This window comes from Trachypithecus francoisi, unplaced genomic scaffold, assembly GCF_009764315.1.
Source record: "Trachypithecus francoisi isolate TF-2019V2 unplaced genomic scaffold, Tfra_2.0 Lachesis_group7, whole genome shotgun sequence".
In the NCBI taxonomy this organism is placed as follows: domain Eukaryota; kingdom Metazoa; phylum Chordata; class Mammalia; order Primates; family Cercopithecidae; genus Trachypithecus; species Trachypithecus francoisi.
The window spans coordinates 12,274,405-12,296,775 of NW_022681472.1; the positions used below are offsets into that span (position 1 = coordinate 12,274,405).

Below are 22,371 nucleotides of genomic sequence, written 5' to 3' on the forward strand. Positions count from 1 at the left end.
TACAATCTTCTAATGGTTTCTCATTATGCAGAGATAAAATCCAGACTCCTTATCATAATCTACAACGTTAAGTCCTAGATGATCTGGGTAATGACAGTAGTAAATGCTATCCAGTAATTTCTCTCTATTTGCACTCTTATTTAGTGCACTCCAGACTTACTAGTCTTCTTGTGATCACTCAGCCTCAGGGCCTTTGTACTTACTGCATTCTTCTGCTTGTACACACTTTCCCAGATCTCTGCATGACATCATGGTTCTTACTCAGGTCTTGGCTCCAACAAGACTGCCTCAAAGTGGCCTTTCCTGACTACCATTGATAAAACGGGACCACCAGACACACTCCCTGCATGACCCCATTTTTCTACTTCAAAGCCCTTATCAGAAACCATGTTGCTTGTTTACATTTACTATCTTGATCAGCTAGAATGTAAGTTCTGTAAGTGAAAGGACACAAATTTTCTTTATTACTGTAGCTCTATCCCCATTGTCTAAACCAAAGTAGGTACTCAATAAATATACCTTAACTGACAATATTATTCTTAGCCACTGTAGTTTTTAAATTTCTTCCCCATAATCCTCTTCCACTCAACCTCCTCTTCCTTCCTCATCCTTACTGCCTGTCAAAGACATCAACGGGGAATTGAAGCATAAGAAATCAACCCAAGCTCCAAAAACCCAAACCTACGAACAGCCCTGGCCAGTCCCTGCCCCCTCCTGACACCCAGCCATTCACTCCCAAAGAAGGCCATTATGGTGGGAATGAACAATGCAGCTTTTAGAGAACCTATAGTTTTAGAAGGGTAAGCATTAAAAGGTTCTAGAAATCAGAAAACACTAAACTGATCTTGGTCTATGCTGATACATAATAGCTCATCTTGCAGTCTCCACCTACACCTGGCAACTATCAAAACACTCTTAGATCCTTTTGTTAGCCTCTATGTATAGCAAGTACGGATATCTTTAGGTTAACTTGCCTCCTGTGTAGGCATTTCTAGTACTCACAATGTCCACTTTTATTTTCCTTCCTGAACATCTGGGAGACTATACTTCCCATCTGCCTCATAGTCAGAGGCACATGAGAGTGATTGTGGCCAGTAGAATATGGACGAAAATGTAAATGCACAAAATATGGACAAAAATGTGAATGCACATCACTTTCTGGCTTAGGTAATAAAAAGAAAACTCCTGCCCAATTCTCCTATCTTTTCTCTTTCCCTGCTATGTTGACAGGGCAGAATCACACATCAACATCAACTAGGTCACAGTCACTTCATGGAGGACAACTGCTTTGGAGAGTGTCAGGCTTCTGAGAATTGGAGGATGTCATTACTACAGCATTGCCTACTCAGTCTTCCCTGACTAATGTATTTTTCCTTTTATAAAAGTAAATACTCCTAAGTAGTTTAAGTGCCAGAAGAAATTCACACGGGTCAATCAATTTGAGTCTCTTCCTTTAAACCTCAACCTTCCATCAGGAACTCTGAGAAAACAAAACAAACAAAACAAACAAAAATGTTGTTGTTACTGGATGGGAGGTAGGGGAAATAGGAAAAATAATTTGGGGGATAAAATAGTAATACCTAGGTGCAGATCTGAAGGGAAAGCACAGCTTAAAGGAGGAGGCAGCGTTAGATAGGAGAACAGGTACAGAATAGTAGGAGTGTTCCATAATTGTGAGGATAGAAAATGTTTAATCTATATGCTAAACAATACCTTAAAATTAGTACAACCAAGTCAGGGATCAGGAATCAAATGCTTATGTAATATAAATGCTCCTCAACTTATGATGGGGTTAAGTCCTCATAAATCCATTGTGAATTGAGAAGCATTTGTCTTGCATAAGTTGAAAATATCTGAAGTCAAAAATACATTTGACACATCTAACCTATCAAACATCACAGCTTAGCCGAGCCAACCTTAATTAAATGTAGTCAGAACACTAACATTAACCTACAGTTGGTCACAATCATCTAACACAAAGCCTAATTTATAATAAAATATTAAATATCTCATGTAATTTATTGACTATTAAAACTGGACAACAGAATGGTTGTATGGGTACTACAAGTATGGTTTCTTTACAATGAATGGTGCATATCATTTTTGTACCATTGTAAAGAAATCCCAAGTTGAACCATCTTAAGTTGGGGACTATCTGTACAAAGGTTCTTAAGACAAGTTGATCTATTTAAAGATTTTATTTAATTAGACGGACATATACACACATATATACATATACATATCATACATATACACACATATACGTATTTAGGCTTGTCTTTTAAATTCCAGAAAGGGGAAGGAAACTATTCTCCATCAGTATTGTTAAAGTTCAAGGCCCCCAAATACAATCAATGCCATTACTATGCTAGTTCAGTTACTTTGGGGTTTGAAGGGACTTCTGGTTAATGCCTTAAGAAGGTATCGATCATTTACTTCATTTCTCCATAAATCATTATATCCTAACCTCACACAGTGCCTATCATACTACAGGTGTGATAGTTAACTTTATATGGCAACTTGACTGAATTATGGGATGTCCAGAGATTTGGATAAACATTATTTCTGGTTGTATCTGTGAGGGTGTTTCTGGATAACATTAGCATTTGAATCAGTGAACTCAATAAAATAGACTGCCCTCTCTAATGTGGGTGGGCAGCATTCAATGTTTTGAGAGTGTGAATAGAACAAAAGGAGGGAGAAGAAAGACTCTGCCCCTTCTTCTGCCTTACTGCTGAGCTGAAACATCAGTCTTCTCCCGCCCTCCAACTGAGACTAACACCACCAGCTCTCTGGTTCTCAGGCCTTTGGACTTGGATTGAATCACATCACTTGCTTTACTGGGTTTCCAGTTTGCAGGTTTCCAGCTGATAGATCAAGGGACTTCTCAGCCTCCATAATCATGAGCCAGTTCCTTATAATAAATCTCTATTGGTTCTCTTTCTCTGCAGAACCCTGACCAATACAGTAGGCATTCAATAACTATTTTCTTCCTTTCTTTCTCTCTCTCTCTCTCTCTCTTTCTTTTTTTGAGACAGAGTCTTGCTCTGTCACCCAGGCTGGAGTGCAGTGGTGCGATCTCGGCTCACTGCAGGCTCCACCTCCCAGGTTCACGACATTGTCCTGCCTCAGCCTCCCGAGTAGCTGGGACTACAGGCGCCCACCACCATGCCCAGCTAATTTTTTGTATTTTCAGTAAAGATGGGGTTTCACTGTGTTAGCCAGAATGGTCTCGATCTCCTGACCTCATGATCCGCCCACCTTGGCCTCCCAAAGTGCTGAGATTACAGGCGTGAGCCGCCACACCTGTCCTCAATAACTATTTTCTAAACATATAAACAAACGTCCCTCTACCTGTCCTATTCTCTTCCCACCTTTACAGAAACCTTTTACTATCAACTACTCTCTCTCAAATATATCTCTATAAACAATTAAACATGCTGTAGTCTCTCGTATCTTAAAAACAAATATACCAAAAAGAAAGCACACAACCTTCTCTTAGGAAACATAATACACCTAACACCCGAGCCAACTTCCTTAAAAGTCCAATTCCTCTTTTTTTTTTTGAGACGGAGTCTCGCTCTGTCACCCAGGCTGGAGTGCGGTGGTGAGATCTCAGCTCATTGCAAGCTCCGCCTCCCGGGTTCACCCCATTCTCCTGTCTCAGCCTTCTGAGTAGCTGGGACTACAGGTGCCCGCCACCACACCCGGCTAATTTTTTTTTGTATTTTTAGTAGAGACGGGGTTTCACTGTGTTAGCCAGGATCGCCTCAATCTCCTGACCTCAGGTGATCCGCCCACCTCAGCCTCCCAAAGTGCTGGGACTACAGGCGTGAGCCACCAAGCCCGGCCAAAAGCCCAATTTCTCAAAAGACTTGTCTTTACTCACTGTCTCCATTTCCTCACCTCCTAATCATAGGTTGCCTGAGTTCAAATGCCAACTCTTCAATTTATTGGGTATGTGAATAATTTAGGCTAGTCACTTAACCTTTCTGAGCTACAATTACCTCATTGGTAAAAAGGGACAATGATCTATCTCCCTGTAAGGTTCTTAAGAAGAATGAAACAGAAAAGGTAAAACAAACTTAGCACAAAGCTTAACACAGAGTAAGCATTTAATAAAGGCTGTCTGCTACTATTCTTGTTAAATGATTGTTTTCAGTCTTCATTATCCTTGGTTCTAGGCCCTGATATTCCCCTTTCATGTTACATTCTCTCCCTAACCAATTCTGTCCACAACCAGTTTCAATTAACATCACAACACGGATGACTCGCAGATTTGTATTTTCAGTTCAGATGTTTCTTCAGAGCTTCAGACTCATATATTCAACTGCCTCTTTGACAGCTCCCCTTGCACATATCAAAGGCATCTCTAACATAGCAAGTCTAAAATGGCATTCATAATCTGCCCCCCAACTTAACCACCACTCCCCTTCACCAGCAACAAAACTCCAGTTGTGAAAGCTATAAATAGAGGAGTTACTTCTAACACATCCCTAAAAATTATTTCATTTCCTTCTACATCTATCTTCTCTACAACCATAGCCCTAATTCAAAAGATATTAGCTCTCACCTGAAAAAGCCTCCTAACTGGTCTCCCAGTATTTACTTTCCTCCCCTCCAAACCATCCTCCAAGCAACTACTGAGTCCTTCCATTCATTTATAACATTATAGTTAAGAGTATACTTGTGTTACATCTGTTTTTTTTTTGTTTTGTTTTGTTTTGTTTTGTTTTTGAGACGGAGTCTTGCTCTGCAACCCAGGCTGGAGTGCAGTGGCCGGATCTCAGCTCACTGCAAGCTCCGCCTCCCGGGTTCACGCCATTCTCCTGCCTCAGCCTCCCGAGTAGCTGGGACTACAGGCGCCCGCCTCGTCACCCGGCTAGATTTTTGTATTTTTAAGTAGAGACAGGGTTTCACCGTATTAGCCAGGATGGTCTCGATCTCCTGACCTCGTGATCCGCCCGTCTCGGCCTCCCAAAGTGCTGGGATTACAGGCTTGAGCCACCGCGCCCGGCCGTTACATCTGTTATACTGCCTTATATAGAGAATTAAACAGACCTGAGATGATTCTCTGACCATTAAGTGAATCTCAGCGAGTCTAAGACTATTCTCATGGTGAAACCTCGTCTCTACTAAAACTACAAAAACTAGCCGGGTGTGGTGGCGGTGCCTGTAGTCCCAGCTACTCAGCAGGCTGAGGCAGGAGAATGGCGTGAACCTGGGAGGCAGAGCTTGCAGTGAGCCGAGATCGCACCACTGCACTCCATCCTGGGCAACAGAGTGAGACTCCATCTGAAAAACAGAGGCTGTAGTACTTAACCTCCTTTATTGTTGTGAAGATAAAATTAATAGTGTCATTAAGAAGTTTAATTCAATTTTTGTGGCTTGTAAAGGGCTACGCAAATGTTAGCTAGTAAAACAAGCTCAGCAAAACTTCCCCACCGCTTGACTCCTGGTCCTCATCTTTCACATGGCCTGTTCTAACAGTCTCTAACTAGTCCCTATCTACCTCCAAATGCCCAAAGCCCAAAGTATGGCTTATTGAGGCCTCAAGAAATCTGGCCTTCTTTTAGTATTCTAGTAGTAAACTATGGATTGGGTCCAAATTCCTTTGAGCTTGGAATATGACCTAGCCCCTACCTACCTTCCCAATCTCTTCCACAATAATTCTCCCAAGTGCATTTTACTCAAACTCATTAGATTACATGAATTAGCTGTCCTACTATCTCTCTTGGGCCTGCTCCTTTGAACTAGTTTCTTTTCCTCTGTTTTCAGTGCTTATGTCTACACCAATTACTATTCTAATTTTACAGAAGAGGACACTATGGTTCAAAAAAGTTAAATGACTGGCCAGTATCACCTAGGCTGGTGACTGCACAAGATGTCAATGCAAGTATTCTGTGCACTATATTAGTGCTTCTCAAACTTTTCTGGGACATACTTCTGTTGAAAGACAGAAGCATAACTTCCATCTTATAGGTCAATGAAGACACAGACCCAAGTTGTTGCTACCAGCTTGGAGTACCATGCTTTACCTTCAAATAAGTCACTGTCAGAACTTTGAACAAATCAAGTTGAGGACAGGAGCCCCTCAAACAGACAGTCCCCCTGTACATTAAATCGAAACTATAAATCTAAGTTTGTCTGTTCTGTGACTGCAAAGCCACACCACAAAAGTATCTTCAGCCTTCATTTTCATTGTTACCTGCAAGGATAAAGAGACAGTGCCATACAAATGGCTGGAGTTATTATTACTTTTGACACAATGAAATAAGCATTGCCAAAGTGTTTAGGAAGAGGAGACTAGCTGCCTGGAGGGCTCTCTGGGATCTCTAACCTGAAGAAAACTGAAGACAAAAGGAAACCCAGGGAGCCTAGGTGAAACTTGAGTTTTGTTAAGACAGCACTCTCTTTTCTAGAGTATGATTCCTCAACTTGGGCACCAATTGACAAATGAAGCAGGTAATTCTCCATTGTAGGGGGCTGTCCTGTGCATTATAGGATGTTTACCCTCTACCTGCTAGATGCCAATAGCATCCCACCCCTGGTTGTGACAACCAAAAATGTCTTCCGATGTTGTCAAATGTCAGTTAGGGGACCAAACTGCCTTCAGCTGAGTGCTCTAGAAAAACCCCTGGTATATCCTTTTACTGAGGAGTGAACATTAGATATGAAAGCTCAGACTTCAGACTCTACATAGGAAAGCAATCGGAGAAAATAGATCTTTCTATATTTACACAGGGCACTAGGATAAAAGAAAGAAGTATCTGATGCTTCTCAAAGGTCTTTTTCCACTAGGAAGTAAAGTAAGTGGAATATAATTTAAGTTTCTTACCAAGAAATTTGGGGTGAGGCTTCAAAATCAACCAGGCATTTAAGACTGTACTTCTGGGCATAAGGAGAGGGGAAGGCACAAAAAGAGAAAGACTCTTTTAGGTTGATTCTCCACTTAGATGGCTACAATATTTGGCCTCTAGCCTATAACACAGGGGTATAAGGAGATCGCTCAACATGACACCATCTCCACTTTGACACTGTATAAATGAGCACAAACCTCCTCTATTCCTTCAGCCATGACCCAACAGGAATACTGCAGAAGCACATGCAAACATTCAAATAGTCACAAGAAAACAAAAAGTTGTTTTATATGAGACTTCAACATCTGCAATTCCAAAAGCTTAGCTTTTGTGTTTAATAAAATGCAGCTCACTACCCTTGGCAGCCATTCCCTTATTGTTTGCTAATAAATGAGAATGCACACACATACAGATGTGTTTTCAACATTTAAGAAACTTTCGTTTTTACTTAAAAAAATTCAACTCTGCTTGCTACATTTCACTATTATTGCTTTTAAGCTTCTAAAATTATAAGTTTTAAGCAGGCTTCTAAAGATCTAGCTAAAATGTTGGATAGTTCATATAAGCTGGAGTGTCATGAGCCTCAGAGTTCCCATTTGTAAAGTAGGCGGAAATAAAATTTACTTCTTAAAGTTGCTGTAACGATCAAGTAAAGTCCTGTGTAGTCAGTATTTGGGTACGTAGAATATATTTAATAAATCGTTATTATTAGTACTGTTAAAACTATTAAATAGCAACTTCTCTGAATCTCCTGTTTCCTCTATACATTCTTGGGGAAGGAAACACATATGTTTTGGAAAGGCGGTAAAATAGTTCATAAACACATCTTACATCTAGATGCAAAAAAAGATAAGTATTATTTGTGATGATAAAAACAGAGTAGAGGAAAAATAAAAAGTGGAAATATTCTGTGTTTTAAGTAGAAATTTGAAAAAAAAAATTCTAACGTTAATTACATCTGGTATACAGTAGTTCATGATAGGAAATCCAATGTTCCTTTCCTCCGGAAAAAAAGAAAAAGACGAAAGAAAGGGGAGGAACAGAGGAGAATAAAAAGCAAAACCAAAGCAATATTATGACAGACTGGAAGAAGCCTTACACAAAATACATTAACTAAACAATGACAATATTCTCCTCTTTCAAGATCAGCAGTAAAAGGTCAGTCACCTTCCAAAGCAGCTTGGGTTTGCACATCACTGTTTATCTAATAAAATTTCAGTAAAGACAATTTTTCTTCCCAGTAGTCAAAACTACAGTTAGGTGAGTTAGGACATACACTAATAAGGTGCTGCTACACTATGTTCAGCTCTTCCTCAACAAAATTTGCAGTTCCTGGAACTGCAAATTTTAAAAATGCTTTATTCAACTCAACAGCAGCTCCACTGAAATTATGAATTCAAAAAGTATTAATAACAAATCCAAAATGTCTGCATTTCCCTAAGAAAATGTCAATTCCCTTCCTAGAAACCTACCCAAAGAAAAGGCAAATGTTATTTAATTCTTATTCTCTGGAGTAAACATGGATCTTTAATCAAGGGCCAGGTAGGATCAACAGCTGGTATATTTCTAAGTACCTCCTTAAAGGGCCCGCAAACTATAAACTTAAGAGTGTCCTGACAAAACGTCAGCGAAATGAGCATACTCACCCCCATCCTCCCCACCCCCAACCCCGCACGCTAATAGCTCTGCAACAAGACTCGGTCTTTCAGCTGGCTACTGGTCAGCCAGCCAGAAAATGTGTACTCCAGTTTCGACCCTTCTAGGGATGAAATCAAGGAAGGATAGAGGGTCTTGGGGGATTTTAGCCAACCCCTACATTCGACGGAAGAGCTTGAAGACGCGGGTGCAATTAACTTTCTCAGCCTTTTCGTTTCAAGGCCTCCTGATCCTAAGTACACACGGCGCACACCCGACCCAGGGCGAGCCAAAAAGGCACGGGCCCTGAGTCAGACTATAGGCAACCTCACCCAGCTCCTCTGCTGTTTGACCCTGTGCACGTTAACTTCTGCGTCTCAATTTCCACATCTACAAAATGGGAACCAGAAGCTCCACACCCCATACTGTTGAGAGTCGACGGGCCGAGACGCGCTCCACGGCTCGGGTGGGCGCTCCCCCCGTGAGCTCCCACCTGGACGCTGGGGAAGGCGGTCTTGAGCAGGTAGAACATCTTGCGGTTGGACAGCACGTCGCCGCTGGTCATCTTGTCCTCGGCTCCCTCGCGCGTCTTCCCCTTGGACTTCTCGTGGAGGACGTTGCTCTCGCGGACTCGCCTCACCTCGTCGCCGCCGCGGACTGCGGCCAGCACTGACACAGCCAGCATCTCGCGCAAGTCCACGGTGCCCCCGTCGGCCGCGGCCGCGGGTCCCGCCGCGCCACCGCCAGGCTCGCTGCTCAGGCCGAAAAGGCTGAAGCGGCCGGCCAGGAAGCCCGAGTAGAGGTGGTAGAGCACGCCGAGCCCCAGCAGGCAAAACACGGCCACCCCCAGTGGGGAAAGGCGGATGCCCATGGGGGCCATGGCGCGGGAGGCCGGGCGCTCCGGGCTGCGGCTCTCACAGGCCTCCCCGCGCCCGCCGCCGCCGCCGCCGCCGCTGCCGCGCTCCGGGCCAGGCGCCGGGCGGGCTACACCGGCGTCCGCTCCCCGGCCCCGGTGCGCCCCATCACTCCCTCCCAGGAAAGGCCGAGCCGCGCCGCCGAGAGCACCGACGCCGCCCCGCGCGCCTGACTCGCCAGGCAGCGCGGTCTAGGCTCTTCCGCCGGCCTGCCGGTCCGACTTCCACGTTAGCCTACCGCCGTGAGGTGAAAGGGGAGCGTGGGTGTGTATCCGGGTTACGCGACGGGGCGGGGTGAGGGCGAGGGGCGGGGAGAGCTGGGCGCCTCCCCTTGGGGCGGGGCGGGACGGGAGGCGCTGGATTGAGCTGCCTTTCTTGGTCTGGGTGGGAAGGTATCCTGCAAGTGGCGAGCGGCAATCCACGCAGGGAAGTGTGCTGTGCTGAGTGCCTTGTGGATGTTTAAATTCAATATCCCATTGTATGACTATGGATGGCTGTAATAAAGTCACAGTAACAGTCTAGTCTTCTCATCACTCAGATTATTGAGGAATGGAGGAAAACACAATAAACCATTTTAACAGATTGATTTGCAAGCTTTTTTAGCCAGCGGGGGTGTAGACAGCCTGTACCTTTAAGTCGCTTCTCCGCGCTCTTCCCGGCAGGACGGGGGACCGGGCGGTGGGGGGAAGAATTGTATTTGGCTCTTTATTCTGTTTGACATCTTTGTCGTGCCCTAAATGCTTTTTTGTGTATAGAGTTTCCCTCCTCCACCTGCCAGGATAAACCATCCTCGAAGCAGCAGAAAACCATGCCTTGATCCCGGTTTTTCATAATGAGAGAAAACAAACCAGAGGCTTCTCTCATTTCCAAGGGTACTCGAGCCTGGCTGTCTTACCAGAACTTGAGGAGAAAAGGAATTGCTTGACAGAGTCCACTTAAAATAGAGGTTATCCGGAGATGGTCAATCTAGAACATGTAATCTTTGAGTCAGTGTAGGCCCTCTAAGAATCTGGCAGAAATAACTACCTTCTACTATAACACCGATCTTAGCTAGAATGATAGTGAATACTTCATAAATATTCATAAGTTAATCTTTAATCTTAACAGTGAATATTAAGATTGTAACATTAAGTATCGTTCTTAAATGTTAAAATATCTATATAAAATCAACTTAAAATGTAGCCTGTTTTACTGTTCATAGCAAAACAGCATTGGTTTTAAGTGGACTTTAGAATTAACCACCTGAAAAACTACAAGTGTACCAAACTTCTAAACATCCATTGCTAAGCAAGTCATGTAGAGCCTGACCTTTACCGCTTACTTAGAGTTCAGGGCATCTGTAGAATTTGCATGTGATAATACAGATACAACAAAAGCACTGACTATTGATTGTTTGGTTTCCCTGCCAGCAATCTAAGTAGGTTAAAAATAATCACAGCACAAAATCAAGTACAAATACAAATCAATGAAAGAACAATCCCTAGAGTATTGACAGCACCAGAACTTAAAGAACTAGCGTTACCTTTCTTGTCAGCTTCTGAGAGCAACTTTGCAATGAAGCAAAGCTGCTTTCAAATATCTGAAAGTGAATGTCACAGAGTAATTCTCAAAACCCATCCCAGAGATAAAGATAAAGATCAGGGTTGAAATATAAAGGTTTAAGTTAAATGGAACCAACCTAAACTATGAGAGCAACAAAAAGATGAGTTGGATAGTAGTCATGTCAATATTAAAAGCATCATTGGAAAGTCTAACTGAGGTTTCTCAAAATAAACGGAATAATATTTTCCAAGGATATTGGCGAATAATGTAGGGTCACATTCAGTGTGGCAGTATATACAGTATACCACTGAGGCAAATACTAAAAGCTCTGGAGCATTTCTACTGCAAAAAAGGGAATTAAGACTTGAGGGAGAAAATGTGAAGGTATGTGAAAAGAAGGAGTCACTTTAAAGATTGTAGCTCCAGGAGGCGTTCTAGCACTCAAGTGGTAATTGATCATAGAGAATCGGTATTAACAGATAACATGTAATCAACAAGAGAAGTTATGACAATAAGAAAGCATTTGATTAATTACATGTGGTACAGTGATATCATAAAACCTTTATAGGAACTTGATTGAAAGAAACTTGTTTTTTTAGCATCAAGTTGTCAGAAGCTTCAAACAATGCATACATACAAATGAAAATTATATGGCTTTCATATATTAAGATTGTGGACAGTCTGTTTCTAAAACATAATCTACATCTATTCTTAAAATTGTTTTCCCCAAGATTTAGAAATAAACAATTAAATGTGTTAACTTTTTAAATTAAAGCAAAATAATTATGTAGGCTGATACAAGTGAGACAACTTGAATCTCCAACTAGAAACTATACCCAATGAAAAACCCTGCCTTAAAATAAAAGATAGACAAATGGATATATTTTTACTTGTTTTAGGTTCAATTGTTAAGATGACTAGTTTTTTTCTGTAATTCCCCACTTTAATTCAGTTTTCTCAGTTAACTGGCTCACACTAGTTCTGATTACATCAGGCAAAGGACCTCTTCTAAATGTCTGCATATTGCTACCTTTCCTACAAATACCAGTTTTCCTTATAGTCTCCATGTGTACAGAATAAACAATATCAATTTATGAAACATTATTAGCATCTGAGGTGTTAAGGACATTTTGGTTCCTTTCAATGACTCCTGACCTTCAAATTTACCCTGGAAAAACTTTTTTATAAAAATTAATCTTGGCTGGGTGCAGTGGCTCACCCACCCGCCTTTGGGAGGCCAAGGCGGGCGGATCACAAGGTCAGGAGTTCAAGACTAGCCTAGCCAACACAGTGAAACGCTGTGCCTACTAAATATACAAAAATTAGCCGGGCACGGTGGCATACGCCTGTAATCCCAGATACTTGCGAGGCTGAGGCAGGAGAATTGTTTGAACCCAGGAGGTGGAGGTTGCAGTGAGCCGAGATCGCCCCATTATACTCCAGTCTAAGCAATAGACCGAGACCCGAGACTCTGTCTAAAAAAAAAAATTAATCTCTGCCAGTTAGTTTCCTTGTATTTTTTCCTTTAAATATGCATTGGAGGGGTACAATGTAATTAAAGAAAGGTTCAGCTTAGTTGAACCCTCATTAAAAGTGTTTTTACTACCTTTCTGAGAAAGAAAACAATGAACTGATGGCATTTTACATGTTTAAAATATAAAACTTCCAAGATTATTATTTGCATATTCTTTCCTTAAGTGATTCTATCCTATAGAAACAATAATTCTGTTTTTTTAATAGATCCAGTGATATAATGTTTGCTTCTGCCATTAAAGTTCTGTCTTTGGCAGGTAATTGAAGTTCAGAAAAGTGGCTTTCATATATCAAGATTGTGGATAGTCTTTTTCTAAAACAAGATCTACGTCTATTCTTAAAATTGTTTCCCCCAGATTTAGAAATAAACAATTAAATGTGTAACTTTTAAAATTAATGTAAAATAATTTTGTTAGCATTATAACATTTTACTATGGCCCCTATCTTAGCAATAGTAATATTGAATTCTTGTTGGAGACAGTTCTGTAGGTATAATCATACTTTGGTATCTACAGGGTTTGGTTCCAAGACCCACACAGATACCAACATTTGAGATGCTCAAGTTCCTTATAAAAAATGATATAGTGTTTTCATATAGCCTACACACATCCTCTCATTTACTTTAAATCAACTCTAGATTAGTTATAATATCTAATACAATATAAATGGTATATAAATAGTTGTTATACTGTATTGCTTATTTGTATTATCTTTACCATGGCATTGTTTTTTTTACCGGTAATTTTTTTCCAAATATTTTTGATCTTGTTGGTTGAATGCATGGATGTGGAACCCACAGATAGAGAGGGACCATTATATATACAATAGAAAAGTGGAAATAGTTGCAACCCTTTGAAATTATAATCGCTCTGATCCATATGGACAGCATAAAGCCAGGTGAGTAATTTGCATATCTTTATATCTTCTGACCTAACTCAGATCCTATGCATATAGCAAGAACTCAGTAAGTATTTATGAAACTGGACGTTTAAAAGCTACTTTTTAATGAAATGTTGTATATTTTGTGAAGTGTTTCTCAAAAAAAAAGAATTTAACAAACACATTAAAGACCCAACATTCATTTTGCTTATTCAAAACATTTGTTTCACCAGCATACAAATCAGCCTAAATATGTATATATATTTGCTTTGGCATCCTTAAGATATCAAATATTTCTTAACTTTTTTGTTTGTACTCTTCATTAAATCTTACTGCTTACAAAGCATCAATTCAGTGACTAATGTAAATTTTCCCACATTATATTTTATTCTCTAGGTTATCTGGACATATACATTTTGCTCACAACCTATCTAAAACCTGAGGTAAAATTATCATCTTAAAATTTCATTTATTAAAAAAAAATGTAATGGTATTACACGCCTGTAATACCAACACTTTGGGAGGCCAAGGCAGGTAGATTGCCTGAGCTCAGGAGTTTGAGACCAGGCTGGCCAACATGGCAAAACCCCATCTCTACAAAAAATACAAAAGTTAGCTGGGCATGGTGGTGCATGCCTATAGTCCCAGCTACTTGGGAGGCTGAGCAGGAGGATTGCTTGACTCCAAGAGGTTGAGGCTGCAGTGAGCCCAGATCCCACCACTGCACTCCAGTGACAGTGGCAGTGTCACTCCAGTGAGTGACAGAGCAAGACCCTGTCTCTAAAAAATATATATATATAAAAATATCTAAAATTTTCTCATCTGCAGAAAGTAGCATTTGAGTACTATTCATCAATCATGATTAGAATATGTACTTTATGGAATTTTGTTCATAATTTATATTACATAAAATTCTCAACATAATGCATATTGCTATTACATAGATTTAGACATAAAACAAGACAAATTGTGTCATCTAGAATGTAAGAACTCAATACAGCCATGATATCCTAGCAAGTGTTTCTCAAACTTTTTGAGAATTAAAATAAGTTTTACATTTAGACATAGCAAACAAAGGCTTCACTAAACAATACTTACCCTGATGTATGACATATTATTGTATATTTTTATACCCTTCAAACTGATTTGATGGTTCTGTAGCAGGACGAGTCACAGGCAAAACTCCTCAAACACTGAGTTAAAGAAGGAAGAGGTTTATTCGGCCGGGAGCATCGGCAAGACTCCTGTCTCAAGAGCCAACTCCCTGAGTGAGCAATTCCTGTCCCTTTTAAGGGCTCACAACCATAAGGGGGTGCACGTGAGAGGGTCAGGATTGAGCAAGCAGGAGGGTATGTGACCAGGGCTGCATGCACCAGTTGTCAGAGTGAAACAGACTGGGAAGTTTCACAATGTCAGTCTATAATCTATAGGTAACATCAGTTGTTAGGTCAGGGGTCGAATTTTAACTACCAGGCTTAGGTCAGGCAGGCCCAGGCCTGGTTTCGGGTCTAGTACCTTAGTTTTGGGTCTGGTTCCTAGGTGCCAGGCTACCTGCCTTTAGTTTTGCTTCTCTTTCCTTTTCTAAGTATAAAACAGTATAAGACAATATTGGAGGGTCTGTCTCTCTTCTCTCAGTTCCATTAATGGGTCACTGTTGAGAGACAAATCTCTGTGATTTCTTGTGTTTCTCAATGTCTTTCCTGGAGAGGGACTGACTTCCTTTTCAAGAATGTTATCTTTTCAAGGGTGTTTATATGGAAACAGCCTTGGAAGACACAGATGGTGTTTCCCTCTAGAGCAAAGGACAAGTTGGTTTTATTTACATTATAATGTAAATGATGGCTCACTCTGGGGCAAAGGTAGGGCAGGTTTATTGCTAATTATAAAAGATTTAGGGTTCCTCAACTCAGAGTTCCTTTCCTGGAATGCATCCAATTGTGTGTTCACAAGTTGAGACCCTCTTATTGTTACCCTGTGGAAACTGGGGCTTGAGGAACAAGTGCAAATGCTGACACTCTAAATGCCACAATTGCTTTGTCTTGAGCCTAGAGTCTAGTGACTTCTGTCAGCATCCATGTGTCTAGCAGACTCAATTGTTAGCTGCAAGCAGAGTAAAATCTCAGAACCTTCACACTCTTGATAGTCACAATCCCCACATTTTAGAAAAAACTCCTGTAGTTTATATACAGAATTATAATTTTGTCCACATTGAGATTTCACTACACCCTCAAGTTAAAAAGAAAACTTGAAAATTAAAGGATAATCATATGAAAAGGGACATTTTTTAAAATTCAGACTTTTTCAGAGATGACTTAAAGAGTCTTTATAACTTCTTGTAACTTTTAAGCAAAGTTGAACTATAAATTTTTCCTTGTCATGTTATTTCATATACTTAATGTTAGCACGCCCAGAAATTGACCTAAGAAGGATTAATAATAAAGCCAGTCTTTCTAATAGCAAAAAAAAATCTTTTTTGCTTTTATGAATTTGAAGAAAATCCTAATCGTAATTCAATAAATAAAACAACCCAAATTAATTAAGTGGTAAAACCAACTTTCCCAATTTATTTCTTTATCTTAGTCCTAAACCAACTAGAAAATATATAGTTTTGCCACAGCAACTTGCTAAAAGTTGTATTATGCTGTAAGGTCTTCCTGAATAACCCATTCTTTGCGTAGAACTAGCTGCTTACTCATCTGTCTTCATGTATAAGCCCCATTTAGATGGAGATACCTCCTGCCTGTCCCTGAGGTTTTCACAGTTGTAAAAGATGAGACACACCCATATTTCTCTGGGTGATGGGAGTTTGTGAACAAATATCTGTAGTAAAGAGGAGCCCAGGAAGGCAAGCAACTGTAGAGTCATTCTGTCTCTCAGTGCTTCTAAAACTGTCATGTTCAGCAGATCTTGAAGCTCTTTAAGAATGACTCATAGTCATGTAGAATACAAAAGCAATTCTAGTGACCTACTTTTTCTTTCTTTCTTTTTTTTCCTTTTTTGAGATGGAATCTCCCTCTGTCACCCAAGCCGGAGTGCAGTGGCACCATCTCAGCTCACTACAACCTCTGCCTCCCAGATTCAAGCAATTCTCATGCCTCAGGCTCCCGAGTAGCTGGAACTACAGGCATGCACCACCAGCCCAGCTAATTTTTCTATTTTTCATAGAGATGGGCTTTCACCATATTGGTCAGGCTGGCCTCGAACTCCTGACCTCAAGTGATCTGCCCACCTCAGCCTCCCAAAGTACTGGGATTGCAGGTGTGAGCCACCATGCTCAGCCTTTTTCTTCCATGTATCAGTGTTCACACCGGCATGAAGAGCTCCTCTTGGGTCATTCATACTGATCATGTTTCACCCTAAGCTCCTTATCACTCTGTAGTTCTCACATACATTCACGTAGGTGTCTTGCATCTGGCCAAATCATTTCAGCCAGAGTAGCAAGGTTGTTTTTATTTGACATCCACACACATGGGAAAAGCCATAGCAACCTGAAGAAGTGTAATAGCCTGATGGTACTTTCCTTTGCAGAGGACTGTAGCAGATATGGCCACTGTTACCCTTCTAACAAAGTTCCTCAAGAAATAACATTATTATACCTCATGACAAAGTTACAAACACCTGCTGAGTGCCATCAAATCAGAAAATTTTAGAGGTTAGCGCGCTAGAGCAATAATTTAGCTCAATCTCTTGATTGTATAGGTGAGTAAACTGAGTTCCCTGAAGGCTAGGCCAAATTGAGAAACGTGGTCTCCCAGTTCACATTTAGCATGATTTCCACCAAATGCCCAGATATGGATGACACAAATATCCTTGGGAACACAGTAAGTGTGTGTCCTCAAATGCAGAGCCCGAGTTTTCAGCACCTGCTATGGTGCCTGCTCCATAGTGGGTGCAGGGTGTTCTTTCTCATTCTTTCTTTTTTCATTTTTTAAAATTTCTTTGAACCACTTTTGACTTCCATATGATTTGATTCAGATTGCATTTTTGCTTTTCTTTACTTCCTGAGTGCTTTTGATTGATACAACTTAATTTTAAATATTCTCCTATTTCTCCTTTATGAGTCACTTATTACTATGAACAACCCTGACAAATTCTCAAGTTTTATACGCCTCATATTTTTCAAGGCTGGTTTTAGATATCACAATCTTTGAGAAGCCTGCTTGACCACAAGACCATTTTGTGTTTTGCTTTTGTTTTTGTGTGTGGTAAATACAAATTTTATTCTGTATAAAATATAATAAAAACATTCCTGCATTCTAAAGGTCTTAAAACTCCAATCAGTGTAACATTTTTGGTATTTAAATAAACAAAATACTTATTTCAAATTAAAATATGGTACATATTCTGTTTCTTTTAACTTTTTAGTTTGAGGGGTACATGTACAGGTTTGTTACATGGGAATATTGTGTATTGCTGAGATTTGGTGTATAAATGATACTGTCACCTAGGTAGTGAGCACAGTACCTGATAGGTAGTTTTTCAACCCCCACCCCCCAATCCCTTCAATTGTCCCCAGTGTCTATTGTTCCTATCTTTGTGTCCGTGTATATTCAATGGTTAGCTCAAAACTTACAAGTGAGAACATGCAGTGTTTGGTTTCCTGTTCCTGCATTAACCCATTTAGGATAATGGCCTCCAGCCCCACTCATGTTGCTACAAATGAGCGTTATCTCATTCTTTTGTATGGCTCATTCTTTTTACAGCTGTGTAGTATTCCACAGTGCATATGTACCACGTTTTCTTTATCCATTCCACCACTGATGGGCATCTAGGTTGATTCGTGTTTTTGTAATTGTGAATAGTGCTACAATGAACAAAGGAGTGTATGTGTACTTTTGGTGGTACAGTTTTTTTTTGGGTACATACCCAGTAATGGGGTTGCAGGGTCAAATAGTAGTTCTGTTTTAAGTTCTTTGTGAAATCTCCAAATTAAAGTGACTAATTTACTTTCCTGCCAACAGTGTGTCAGCATTCCATTTTCTCTGCAACCTGGCCAGTGTGTGTTATTTTTTGACTTTTTAATAATAGCCATTCTAACTGGTGTGAGATGGTATCTCATTTTGATTTGCATTTCTCTAATGATTAGTGATGTTGAGCACTTTTTCATACCTTTGTTGGCCACATGTATGTCTTCTTTTGAAAAGTGTCTATTCATGTCCTTTGCTCATTTTTTAATGGGGCTGCTTGTTTTTTGCTTGTTGAATTGTTTAAATTCCTTGTAGATTCTAGATATTAGATCTTTGTTGGCTGCATAGTTTGATAATATTTTCTTCCATTCTGTAGGTTGTCTGTATACTCTGTTGATAGTTTCTTCTGCTGTGCACAAGCTCTTTAGTTTAATTACATTCCTCTTGTCAATTTTCGTTTTTGTTGCAACTACTTTTGGTGACTGCTCATGAATTCTTTGCCAAGGCCAATGTCCAGAATGGTATTTCCTAGGTATTCTTCTAGGATTTTTATAGTGTAAGGAATTCATTTAAGTTTTTAATCCATCTTGAGTTGAGTTTTTTTTTTTTTTTTTTTTTGAGACAGAATCTCACTCTTGTTGCCCAGGTTGAAGTGCAATGGTGCGATCTTGGCTTACTGCAACCTCCTCCCAGGTTCAAGCAATTCTCCTGCCTCAGCCTCCCAAGTAGCTGGGATTATAGGCACCCACCACCATGCCTGGCTAATTTTTGTATTTTTTTAGTAGAGACAGGGTTTTACCCTGTTGGCCAGGCTGGTCTTGAACTGCTGACTGCAGGTGATCCACCCACCTAAGCCTCCCAAAGTGCTTGGATTATAGGCATGAGCCATGGCACCCTGCCGAGTTGAGTTTTATATATAGTAAAAGGTAGGGGTTCAGATTCAATCTGCTAGCCAGTTATCCCAACACCATTGTTGGGAATAGGCCTCCAAATCTGGCCATAAACTGGCCCCAAACTGGCCATAAACAACATCTCTGTAGCACTGTGACATGTTCATGATGGCCATGACGCCCACACTGAAGGTTGTGGGTTTACTGGAATGAGGGGAAAGAACCCCTGGCCCACCCAGGGCAAAAAACCTCTTAAAGGCGTTCCTAAGCCACAAACAATAGCATGAGCGATCTTTGCCTTAAGGACACATTCCTGCTGCAGATAACTAGCCAGAAGGCATCCCTTTGTTTCTGCCCATCCCTTTGTTTCCTGTAAGGAATACTTTTAGTTTATCTATAGTCTATAGAAATAATGCTTATCACTGGCTTGTTGTCAATAAATACGTGGGTAAATCTCTGTTCGGGCTCTCAGCTCTAAAGGTTGTGAGTCCCCTGATTTCCCACTCCACATGCTATATTTCTGTGTATGTGTCTAATTCTTCCAGTGCCGCTGGGTTAGGGTCTCCCTGACCGAGCTGGCCTCGGCACCATTTATTGAATAGGGATTCCTTTCCCCATTGCTTGTCATTATCAACTTTGTTGAAGATCAGATAGTTGCAGATATATAGCTTTATTTCTGGGTTCTATATCCTGTTCTATTTGTCTATGTATCTGTTTTTGTACCAGTACCAAACTGTTTTGGTTACTGTAGGCTTGCAGTATAGTTTGAAGTCAGGCAGCATGATGTCTCCAGGTTTGTTCTTTTTGCTTAGGATCGCTCTGTCTGTTCAGACTCTTTTCTGGTTCCATGTGAATTTTAGAGTAGTTTTTTCTAGTTCTGTGATAAATTATGTTTATGGTTTAATAGGAAGTGCATTGAATCTATAGATTGCTTTGGACAATATAGCCATTTTAACAATATTGATTCTTCTATCTGTGAGCATGGAATGGTGGGATGTTTTTCTATTTGTTTTTGTCATCTCTGATTTCTTTCAGCAGTGCCTTGTAATTGTCATTGTAGAGTTCTTTCACCTCTTTGGTTAGCTGTATTCCTAGATACTTTGTTCTTTTTGTGGCTATTGTAAGTGGTGTTCTTAATTTGGCTGTCAGCTCTCTCATTACTGGTGTATAGAAATGCCACTGATTTGTGTATGTTGATTTTGTATCCTAAATCTTTGCAGAAGTTATCTGTCAGTTCAAGGAGCTTTTTGGTAGAGTGCTTAGGGATTTCTAAGTATAGACTCATATTGTCTGTGAAGAAAGATGATTTCACTTCCTCTCTTTCTATTTAGATACCTTTTATTTCTTTCTCTTACCAGATCACTCTGGCTAGGACTTCCAGTACTATGCTGAGTAAGAGTGGTGAAAGTGGACATCTTTGTCTTGTCCCAGTTCTCAGGGATAATACTTCCAGTTTTTGCTCATCAGTTATAATCTTGGTGGTAGGTTTGGATCTTATTATTTTGAGGTATATTCTTTTGATGCCTAATTTGTTGAAAATGTTTAAGATGAAATGATGTTGAATTTTATCAAAAGCCTTTTCTTCTTCTACTGAAATGATCATGTGGTTTTTGTTTTAATTCTGTTTATGTGGTGATCACATTTATTGACTTGTTATTTTGAATCAACTTTCCATTTTAGGAATAAACCCTGCTTGATCATGTTGAATTAGCTTTTTGATGTGCTGCTGGATTCAGTTTGCTAGTATTTTGTTAAGGAATTTTGTGTCTGTGTTCATCAGGGATATTGATTGGACATTTTCTTTTTTCATTGTGTCTCTGTACAACTTTGGTATCAGAATGATGCTGGTTTCATAAAATGCATTAGAGAGGAGTCCCTCCTCCTTGATTTTTGAAACAATTTTAATAAAACTGTTCTTTATTTCTCTCGAGGCTTTGACTGGTGTAAATTGGGTATAGTTTACTGACTTTGTTTCTGGCTCAGCTTGACACTCCTAGGCTGCACTCTATAACCCTGGGGGCTGGCACCAGTCCTGTGGTTTTATTCTCTGGCCCCTCAAAGTTAAGCACCAACTGTGCTAGGGGTGCCGAGGTGCTCTCTGGCTGCTAGTAAAAGCACTCCATTGGGGGGCCACCAGCTAAACCACTCCTTTGGAGACAGCAGAGGCTGCTGATGGTGCACTCCCTGGGGTGGTAAGGACTGCTAGTGAGGGCACTCTGTCAGGAGGCTGTTGGCAAAAGTGCTCCAGTAGAGTGGTGGGGGCCATCAGTAAAAGCACTACAGTAGTGGTGTTTGGTAGAACACCAGCAGAGCAGTGGAGGCTGTGCTATGTACTCATTCCGTTGCAAGCAGCCAGGCAGGGACCCTAGGAGGGGCCAGTAAACAGGGGGTATGTAGCTCCAATTTGGCCTAGTTCCAGGGGGAAGACAGCCCTGATCTTTCTAAGTCTGGCAGTTACCAAAGGCCTGAGCCACCTAGAGGAGTATGGAGAGCCTTGGGGAATGGGTGTCTATGGCTGTGTTCCTTTGCAGCTGTCTCTGCACCAAACTTCCTAGGTTGTGTGCAGACTCAAGCTCTGTCTCTGTTGACTGTCTGGGCAGGTCCCCCGTCAACTCAAATGTCCATGGGTATTGTGAGATTTCCTGCAGCTGGGATCCCAAAGGTCCATGGTGAGAGTGAGCCACACTGCAGTTACTTCACTTACCCTTTCCTTAGAAGCTGTTTAGGGGGCCAGGTGCCGTGGCTCACACCTCTAATCCCAGCACTTTGGGAGGCTGAGGTGGGTGTATCACTTGAGATCAGGAGTTCTAGACTGGCCTGACCAACATGGTGAAACCCTGTCTCTACTAAAAATACAAAATTAGCCAAGCATGGTGGCACACACCTGTAATCCGTGCTACTTGGGAGGCTGAGACAGGAAAATTGCTTGAACCCGGGAGGCGGAGGTTGCAGTGAGCCAAGATCACACCATTGCACTCCAGCCTACGCGACAAGAGCGAAACTCCGTCTGAAAAGAAAAAGGAAAAGGAAAAGGAAACAGAAAAAAAGAAGGTGTTTAGGGCCAGGAATGAGTCCTAGTGCTTGGGCAACCCTGTGCAGGGTTCCGAGCTTCCTTCTCCTTCAGCCCCAGTGTCTCTGTCACCTTTCCATCCACTTTCAGTGCATTCTCTCAGAATATCTCAGCCTGTTTTTTGTGTGTGCTCCCATAGTA

General features: G+C 40.9%; 1 protein-coding gene and 1 long non-coding RNA gene across 3 annotated transcripts in view; one reads left to right on the forward strand and one right to left on the reverse strand.

The window, feature by feature from the left end:
* The window catches only part of BPNT2 (3'(2'), 5'-bisphosphate nucleotidase 2), a 35,229-nt gene extending 25,553 nt beyond the window's left edge, over positions 1 to 9,676 (reverse strand). Inside the window, exon 1 of one of the 2 annotated variants that reach the window (XM_033202144.1) lies at positions 8,989 to 9,676. In XM_033202144.1, the coding sequence (XP_033058035.1) occupies positions 8,989 to 9,375 (387 nt within the window). In that variant the 5' untranslated portion in view covers positions 9,376 to 9,676. The remainder of the gene's footprint in view (positions 1 to 8,988) is intronic. The other variant, XM_033202143.1, reaches the window with a different exon arrangement.
* Positions 9,677 to 12,264: 2,588 nt separating this feature from the next.
* On the forward strand, positions 12,265 to 22,169 carry LOC117079204. Its single transcript, XR_004435314.1, has 2 exons — positions 12,265 to 12,352; positions 22,100 to 22,169. It is a non-coding gene; the product is annotated as an uncharacterized LOC117079204 (long non-coding RNA).
* The last annotated feature ends 202 nt before the right edge of the window (positions 22,170 to 22,371 follow it).